Source organism: Triticum aestivum, chromosome 1A (assembly GCF_018294505.1).
Source record: "Triticum aestivum cultivar Chinese Spring chromosome 1A, IWGSC CS RefSeq v2.1, whole genome shotgun sequence".
Lineage (NCBI taxonomy): Eukaryota > Viridiplantae > Streptophyta > Magnoliopsida > Poales > Poaceae > Triticum > Triticum aestivum.
Window position 1 is genome coordinate 322,515,471 of NC_057794.1, and position 9,631 is coordinate 322,525,101.

The 9,631-nt window shown below is 45.0% G+C and overlaps 2 protein-coding genes across 2 annotated transcripts; both read left to right on the forward strand.

Moving 5' to 3' along the window:
• Window positions 1-255: 255 nt before the first annotated feature.
• On the forward strand, window positions 256-4,438 carry LOC123048531 (SH3 domain-containing protein 2). The gene is made up of 10 exons (XM_044471617.1): window positions 256-475; window positions 604-717; window positions 813-882; window positions 951-1,102; window positions 2,149-2,250; window positions 2,993-3,193; window positions 3,292-3,354; window positions 3,467-3,622; window positions 3,731-3,805; window positions 4,007-4,438. The coding sequence occupies exons 1-10, from the start codon at window positions 416-418 to the stop codon at window positions 4,121-4,123; spliced, it is 1,110 nt and encodes a 369-aa protein (XP_044327552.1). The 5' UTR covers window positions 256-415; the 3' UTR covers window positions 4,124-4,438.
• Window positions 4,439-4,801: 363 nt separating this feature from the next.
• On the forward strand, window positions 4,802-9,372 carry LOC123048542 (uncharacterized). The gene is made up of 2 exons (XM_044471627.1): window positions 4,802-5,317; window positions 8,862-9,372. The coding sequence occupies exons 1-2, from the start codon at window positions 4,889-4,891 to the stop codon at window positions 9,192-9,194; spliced, it is 762 nt and encodes a 253-aa protein (XP_044327562.1). The 5' UTR covers window positions 4,802-4,888; the 3' UTR covers window positions 9,195-9,372.
• Window positions 9,373-9,631: the final 259 nt, after the last annotated feature.

Consider the following 9,631-nt stretch of genomic DNA (forward strand, 5'->3'; position numbering starts at 1 on the left):
AGGAAACGAGATGTCATTTGGTTGACACCAAAGGAATTTTTCCATTGAGTCTAAGCTCATTTTTATTTTCCCATGAAATGTGAAGGATAGGAAGCAATCCTATGTAGGAATATGAATCCATTCCTATAAACCAAAGGGTTTTAAAGAAAAAAATCTTATAAGAATCCTATCCTCTAGAATTCTTATGAAATTCCTCCAAACCAAAGAGGCCGTTGTATCCCTATGAACATTTTAGTTGAATAAAGCAAGTATGTTTGGACTAAAAAAAAACCTTCCTCCGATTCAGATCTCTCCTCCCATTCCACCGACCGGACCGGATCCCCCTCCGTCTCCATTCCTCCACACCAAACGCCTCTCCCGACCTCGGTGACGACCTCCTCGTCGTACAGGGGGCCAGCAGCGGCGGCGGAGGCCAATGGAGGCCATCCGGAAGCAGGCATCCAAGCTCCGAGAGCAGGTCGCCCGGCAGCAGCAGGTGAGCACCGCGGCACCGCCCGCTCAGGATTCGTGTCAGTTTGCCCCTTCGGATGTCGCACGAGGACCCCCTCGAGATCTCGTCTTCTGCCGCTAGGTCCTGAACGGCCGCTCCCGTGTCTGTCGCAGGCCGTGCTGAAGCAGTTCGGGGGCGGGTACGCAGACAGCGTGTTCGCGGACGAGGGCGAGGCGCAGCAGCACTCGAAGCTCGAGAAGCTCTACATCTCCACGCGCGCCGCCAAGGTAAGACCAACAACAACTGTTTCCTCCCAGTTCGTAATGCTTCGCCCCTCCTATTTTTTGCTTACGGTTTGGTCATTTTTTCACTTACATTGCAGCACTTCCAAAGGGATATAGTTCGTGGGGTCGAGGGCTACATCGTCACAGGCTCGAAGCAAGTCGAACTAGGTAATGTTCTTGCTGCAGTGCATGGTCGATTCTGAATTTGGCGCGTAATCCGAGTTATGGTTTCACAGGCAATAAGTTATGTGAGGATGGCAAGAAGTATGGTGTTGAGAATACCTGTACCAGTGGGAGTACATTGTCGAGGGCAGCGTTGAGTTTTGCGAAGGCGCGATCCCTGATGGAGAAGGAACGGGCAAACCTGCTGAAAGCGTTTGGCACCCAGGTACTGTCCCTTTTTGGTTTCAGCCCAGTAATAACCTATAAAAACATAGGGGAATTATGTACCTGCAATGTAAAGTTCGTTACTATGCGTTACATATTGGTTCTATTTTTATTTCAGTAGACACGACTAGTGGCAATTGCCAGCCGGCTGATGATCTGATTTTCGTCACCACTTGTCATCATTTCAGTGGTTATATTTAAGTTGTGTGGGAACAAAAACACTGTCATCTTCACTTTTTTTCCGTTACGTACTGTACTGATAGGGTAGTAATTAAGAAATATATGCTAGTGTAATTTGTCAGTGGCCTGGTGGCTGGCGCAGTGGTGAAATACTCCCCACTTGTGCCTAGAGGTCCTGGGTTCGACGCTGCCTCTCTTCATTGCACTGTGCAAGTGTAAGGCTCAATGTTCAGGATATCGGTAACTGGTACCATATTGTTCGGGTGCCGAGTAGGGATAAATGGGCGATTTTTCCAGTTAATCGGCCGATAAATCAGTCAATTGGCTATTCGGCGACTCACCGAGTAGCGATTAACTGACTGAGATGCTGATTAACTGGCCGATATATAATCGTTCTCCAGACCCCACCTGGTGTGGGAGCTTATAGCACTGGGTCTGTCCTAATTCCTAAATGGTGTCCCCCTAGCTTTTCTGTTGTTTATGAAACTGAGCTTCCCACCGAATATAGACCTCGAGCGGAGCTGTTAGTTTCAGAACCTTCCTCCCAACATCTTATTTTTCCTTCTAAAATAGGAAAATGCTAAATAGAAGATAGAAAAGTGGGAAAATAGAGTGGGACTATAGTTTTCTTTTTGACCTGTGTTCTATGTTGGTGATATTATGTCTTGATGCTTTTCTTTTTGTTCGTGGAAAATCTCACATCTGTAAAAACTGTTATTAAGACTTAATTATCCATTACCATGCGCAGGCTAATAAGAAATAACTACCTTATTCTGCTATGCATTTTACTACTCATAACATCCTTCCAACCTTGTTTGTTTATATTACCCAACCTGCATATTTGTGACTAATGATCAATATTTTCAGGTGGCAGAGCCACTGAGAGCCATGGTGATGGGAGCTCCTTTGGAAGATGCTCGTCACCTTGCCCAAAGATATGACAGAATGCGTCAAGAAGCTGAAGCACAGGTTACTTCACTATGAAATATCATATTCCGATATGCTTACATTTATCTCTTGTCTCCAATGGCTTTAGAAACATTCATTTCCAAGTTACTGTTGACAATTTGAAATATATATACAATAACATGACATAGAGAAATTATGCTATTACTCAGAAGATGTACCTTGTAAACCAGTAATATCTCAACATAATGTCAGATGATTTGAAATTTTCTTTGCTGAAAAAATGGCATATCTATTTCACTAAGTCCACAGTTGTTTTACGAGGAAAACAATGTGGAGCACTGCCCCATGCAAGTCACTGTTTTTATGTTTCATGTAAAGCAACAATAGAAGTCATTCAGCCATTTAAACAGATCAGCATCTCATGTTCTGTTTATTTTGTGCTAAAATCTGATATCTAAAAGTAGACCAGTTTACTTTCAGTTCACCTGCATTTCTTGGGTACATAAGGAGCAGACGAAATAGGTGAGATGCTTGACTTAATTGAGCGTTTGTGTAGGGAGTTGCAATTGTTCTCGCACATAATTTTTATTTATTTGATTTGCCATGCGAAGTTGCCGTGTAAATGAAAATACACATCAGTACACCACTTCCCCATAAATGGACTTTTGAGCTGTTTCTTGGCCATCTACGCTTCCTATTAGTTTCTTCCCACTATTCATTTGAACATCACTCTATCATGTTATACCACATTCTTTTTCTTGTTGCTACAAGAGACTTAGCGAGGTATCCATGGGTTGTGCAGGCCATTGAAGTTTCAAAGCGCCAAATGAAATTAAGAGAGACATCTGGAAATGGTGATATGATTTCAAGGTTAGAGGCTGCTGAGTCGAAGCTGCAAGAGTTAAAATCAAATATGGGGACTCTAGGCAAAGAAGCTGTTGCAGCAATGACTGCTGTTGAAGCCCAACAACAAAGGCTGACATTACAACGACTTATCGCGATGGTATATTTAATCTTTGTTTGGTTGAATCACTTGATCATTTCCCCGTTTACCGTAAGCTCTACTATTGCTTCAAATGACACTTGATGGCTTGACTGAAGGTTGAATCTGAGAGAAGTTACCACCAAAGGGTCCTTCAGATTCTAGATCAACTTGAAAGAGAGGTACTGATTCTTTGTATAGGCGTTCTAATCACACCTACATAACAAACAAACTTGTACATCGTCAAGAAATATATTTGTTTTGTTATCATGATTCAGAACTATTTATTTGCAGATGGTATCTGAGCGACAAAGAATTGAAGGAGCACCTCCTCCTGTCATTGAGAATTCTATGCCGCCGCCACCCGCATATGAAGAAGTTAACGGCATATTCATGAGGACTCCAACAGTTGCAGAATTGGTGGAGACAGTGGAGCACTTCCTGGCTGAGGTAACCAATTATTACTTTCATCATAATGCAACTAGCCTACGAATACTAATTTGTTTTATTTGTTGGGATTTTCTTTTTAATTGCTATACATGCCCATTTTTTTGTCAGGCAATCCAGTCATACCGAGCTGAGAGTGAAACTGAGCTCAATCTGTCAACTGGCGACTACGTAGTTGTTCGGAAGGTGCTTCCTTCTCTAAACCTTTAACATGTTTCTAATATTAATCCCATGTGCAACCCTCTGCTACCAGGCCCTTCGCTGGTGGCAGCAACTCTGCTGCCAGCAGCTCGAATGCTTGCCACTTGCTGAATTTTCTTAGTGCCTCGTCCTTGTTGCAGTCAAATTCAACTATTCTAAGCTTGTGCTGATACCCTCCTTAATCAGGTGTCAAACAATGGGTGGGCTGAAGGTGAGTGCAGGGGGAAAGCTGGCTGGTTCCCTTCCGAGTTCATCGAAAAACGGGACCGTGTACTGGCGAGCAAAGTCGCCCAGGTCTTCTAGAAGTTCATCGAGCCATACATGTCCCTGGCGTTGTACAATGTGCATTATGATGTTGTTTCGTCTCCAAAGACGTTGATCGGTGAAGAGCTCGTGGAAATTCCTTTTGTTATATATATGTTCTTTTTTTTTGCGGGAGCTATATATGTTCTTTCTGTCAAGACGTGTGCCTGTTGGATGCCTTGTTGGTGCCTCATGGCTAGCTGTGTGCACTGTTGTTCATCTTCATCCTCCCCTCAAATATGACACTGGCTTGACCATTTTTTCCAGATTTTTTTTGCGGGAACCCAAAGTATATATATATGTCAAGGAGGAATCCATCAATGTTTCAAAGCACCAAAGGCTTTTTATAAACAATCAGAAAACCCAGACCATTATCGATCTGGAGATTCTTTTCCAAATCCAATGGGAATTATCGAAATAGGCTTTCACCCTGCTTTTTTATAGATAAATAACTGAATCCAACGGGAATCTAACAGTTCCGTATGAAATTCTCTAGAAATTCGCTGTGTATCTCAGATCGTAGTGTTTGTATGGCAACCTAGAACTGTTAGCCTGTTGACAACAAACAGCGGGAAATGAGTGTAGTGTTCTCGTTTGAACGGCACCGAACTTCTATCAGACTATGGCAGGTGGGGCCCGGGCCAGGAGTTCTGATTAATTGCTTATCTCCTCCCTCTCGCTCTCTGCCTCTGCAGTTGCGGCCTTGCAGTCCCCCTGCTTATCCCCTCCCGAGTTCGTCGCCTCCTCGGCATTCCGTCGAACACCATGACGAGCGTGGCGGCGGCGGTCGCCCTCCTCCGCCTCCCTCTCGCCCGCCTCTCCTCCCACCTCCGGTCCCTCCCTTCCCGTCCCGTCCCGTCCGCTCGCCTCCGCCTCTCCGCCCCCCACCGCCCTCTCTGCTCCCTCCTCACCAGCGGCCACGGCCTCGTCGTAGCGGCCGTGTCCGAGGCGGTGGCCGCGGCGGACGAAGAGGAGTTCGAAGCGACGGAGGAGCAGCAGGAGGAGGCGCCCCCTTCCTTCGTGCTCCCGCGGCTGCCGCTGCCGAAGCTCGACGCGAAGGAACGGAAGGAGCTCGCCTCGTACGCGCACGGCCTCGGCAAGAAGCTCAAGTCGCAGCAGGTGGGGAAGGGCGGCGTCACGCCCAACCTCGTCACCGCCTTCACGGATAACCTCGAGTCCAACGAGCTCCTCAAGGTGCCTCCCCTCTCTCCTTTACGATTAGTGTTGCCTGCTAGGAAATTGCGATTTCAGTATATGTCAAACAACTAGCATGCTACTACTAATGTATTCGCCGGGAAATGGGGATTAATGTCATAGACTCATAATAAATAGGGGTTCGTTCGTTATCAGGTGCATATGAACCAATGTCCTTAGTCCAGTTCATAACCTTGTTTTCGGATTGAATGTGTGCCCAGAACTGCCTTCGCTTTATGTTCATGTTGAATTTCACAAGGAAATGTATGAAGAGCAGCAGCGATCCTTAAAACCAACTCCTCTCCATTGGATAGTTCTCGCACCACCTCTCTTTGATGACCTGCATGTTTTTTGAGGGAACGCCATCATGGCAGCTTTATTAATCATAAACCATAGTTACATGATCCATGAGGAAAGGCACAGTAAAACTAGGGGGATTCTCCAGTCACACATCTGGCGGATGAGTCGACGCAAACCTAGCTAGCTCATGAGCCACTGCATTGGCTCCTCACGGACAATGCTCAAAGATGACTTTCCCAAAATCACCAAGGAGATCAATGCAGTCCTTGTAGATAGCACACCTGTGACAGCAGCTACATGTCCAGGTTCATATCAGCTAGAAGCCTAGAACTAATGAGTCCATAAAATAAAGTCAGCTAGAACCATCTATGTTCCTATGCACTCCTTTAGTCCCAAATCTTCCATAGAATGGAGAGGAGCACCTCTGGCCAGATGCAGCCATCTGGGTGGCCTGGCATTCCAGAGGTCCTGGTTTGAAGGTCCTGGAGCGATTCCCGGTTGTTCCCAAATCTGCATGGACTTCGGACGGTCGATGAAGAGGTGAGTGGAGTCTTTGGAGTAGTGGCCGCACTGCAAGCAGCAGTTGTTTGGGGGAGATTTTTTTTTGCGGAACATGTTTTCCTTGGTGTTTAGACAGCCGCAGAATAGGAGCCATCCGAAGATTTTCACCTTATTAGGAGCCCTGCCGCTCTAAATGAGATCGGCGTAGTCAACTTCGCTGTCCTCATGCAAGGTTAGGTCTTATGCATTATTGGAGGAGAAGCCATGGCTGTGGTTGAGATAGTGTTGATCTGGCTCTTCGTTGAACTTGAAATCCTGCATCAGAAGCAACAAAACTTCTAGCTTGTTTGACACCACAAAGGTAAGGTGATTCCGCAGTTTAGATTGTAATCCGAGTTTCAAGATCACGGAGACCAAAACGTCAGTGCGTAAGTAAGGAGTGGGTGTATAGGTTCGGGAAGGCTTCGTCGATTGGTTGGTGCAGTAGCCAGGTGTCATGCCAAAAGAATGTAGTGGAGCCGCTGTTTGTGATGCCAAAGGAGATGTTCTGGAATAGCCAGAATGCCAAGGTATTTTGTGACCAGCGCATGCCCCCTGCTGTGGTTGCTCGCAACATCGCTGCGGATGTCAAGTTGTGGCGCTGGGATGCTCGCGTCCCATCTGCAAATCGATCCTTGAATCCTGGGTTCAAAACTTCGCTGCTTTTCTGTAGTTTTTCTGCCTGTACGGTCAACCCCCCTGCCTTCCTCTGGCATGGGCTTGCGAACCCTTGTATTGCTGATGTTTCGCCTCATGATCAGCTAATGAAAATGACAAAATGTTCAGGTGGGCTTGCGGTGACCTTAAGAAAAAGGCAGGAGATGTTTTGGAGGGGAATTGTGTGTTTATAATTTTATTGAGGAAGGAAGATTGTGCCCCATCGAATCAAAGCTGGATGGATGAAGTGGCACCAAGCTTCTGGCATTCTTTGTGATAAGAGAGTGCCACAAAAGCTAAAAGGCAAGTTCTACAGGACAGCGGTTTGACCTGCAATGTTGTATGGCGCTGAGTTTTGGCCGACTAAAAGGCGACATGTTCAACAGTTAGGTGTGGCGGAGATGCGTATGTTGAGATGGATGTGTGGCCACACGAGGAAGGATCGAGTCCGGAATGATGATATACGAGATAGAGTTGGGGTTGCGCCAATTGAAGAGAAGCTTGTCCAACATCCTTTGAGATTGTTTGGGCATATTCAGCGTAGGCCTCCAGAAGCTCCAGTGCATAGCGGACGGCTAAAGCGTGCAGAGAATGTCAAGAGAGGTTGGGGTAGACCGAATTTGACATGGGAGGAGTCCGTTAAGAGAGACCTGAAGGATTGGAGTATCACCAAAGAACTAGTTATGGACAGGGGTGCGTGGAAGCTTGCTATCCATGTGCCAGAGTCATGAGTTGGTTGCGAGATCTTTATGGGTTTCACCTCTAGCCTATCCCAACTTGTTTGGGACTAAAGGCTTTGTTGTTGTTGTTGAAGGAAGAATGTGCCCGGGGGACGGTCATGGAGTTTGGGTGTTGGGAGTGGTACCAAGTGACCCAAGGAAGAACCTCATTGGAAAGGATTTTGTAGGAAAAATTCATAAGGCAATTATTTTGGATATGAAGATTTTTGATGCATAAACCACCAATTTGTTTTAGGTTTGCAAACATTTTTCCAGGCAATTAAACATTTAGCACCAGTGCATGTGCCATCAGCAGCCCAGAAAAAGGTACGTCTAATAGCGTCAATAGCCTCGATCACTTTCTCCCGGAGAGAGAAAATCAACATATAGTAAATAGCAAGAGAGTCAAGTGCTGATGAAAGTAGAACCAGCCTTCCTCCTTTGGAAATGATTTTAGCTCCGCAACCAGATAGGTATTTGTAGCATTTTAAAATGATAGGTTAGAAGGTAGATGCTGGTAGTCTAGAAGAAGAGAGCTAGTCCAAGGCAAGTTTGTGGGAAAGAAGAAACATCGTTATAACAGAAAATGGTTTGATTATGGTCTTCAAGATTGTGCCCAGCATGCATGCCCTGGTGGCAACTCTTGGTAACTAGGTAGACCAGTCCAAATATAGGATTATTGCCAGTCTTAGGTCATCGAGATGAATAATAGATTGCAGGTTGAAATGGTGTGGCCAACTATCATTAACTATTAACTTTGTTATTTTAGTTGGTTGGACTGGGTGAATTTGTGAATAACCAACCTATATTCTGTTTGACTGAATACTGATTTTGTTTGCATGCAGAGGATTCAGTCTATTATCAATCCTACCAGTCATATATAGGACAACACAATTCCTTTCTTATTTATCAAAACATCTAATCATCCTTACAGGACAAATTTAACGCAAGCCTATCTTTCAGGAACTTTGTGTTATAATAAGCAGTCTAACCTTTAGGATTCAATATGATTGATAAATCAATCTGCATGTTTGTCCTCAAAGTAATTAGCTTACTTTGGATATCTCTAGAGTCTGTATTCTAACCTAGCCAAGTTGGGAGTCATGCATATGCTGGAATTGGGTAGCTGTGTCCTTGTATCCAAGTCTAATACTTGGGATAGCTTGCACAAAAATGTTCCTTCTATCCATTTCGTGTGCGTGTGGAACAGCATCAATGGAACTGTATGGTTTGGTGCATCTTAATCCCTTTTTGTGTTTTAGTGTCCCTTTTCTTCAGTCTCATTCCTCGGTTATTATGTTGTTCACCATGGTTCCATTCAACAACAGCTAAAAATTCATGGGAATTGCCCTGGAGAACTACCTGATGTGATACGACAACTTGAGGAGTCAACCGGATCCATCGCTGTTGACCAAATCGGCCGCTCGGTTATTCTATATAGGCCTAGCTCCAGCAAGATGAAAAAGAGGGAAGAAGTTGCTAGAAACAGGGAAGAGTATGCAAGAAACAATCCAAGGTTTGGAAAATCTGAAAATGCATTTGAAGAACGTCCTAGGAATAACAGCGCAGGCAGGAGATTCGTAAAATCTGGGTCAACATTTAGGACTCAACAGAAGAGAAGACCGGTAGCATCCAAGGGGTCGTCATACAGCCGAGGGTAGCAGCATCGAAAATAATAGATTGTTTTCTTATTGTATGGAGGAATCATGTAAATTTTAGACCAACTAGTTGGATAATGGACATTAGTGTTTACTTTGTGCTAGTAAACCATGGTTCCAAGTCTCATCAACCACAAAGAAGGCTAACACCACTTCAAATTGTTGTGATTCCCTTTTATTCCGTTGGAAGTTCGTACAATCTACTCCCTCTGTTCCCAAATATATGACGTTTTGGTAGTTCAATCATATATTTAGGAATGGGGGGAGCTCTTGAGAATTTGAAATCCGAGGCAACCACATGATGTGCGTATCTCACCTATTCCAGCAAGTTTTGTGGTTCACTCCCCCTCCCCCCGCGCATCTCTTTATTATGCAGTAGCGTTTCTCTCAGTTTTTTCTGCCTTTATGTCTGTTACCACTTCACTCTCACTGTCAGGTCA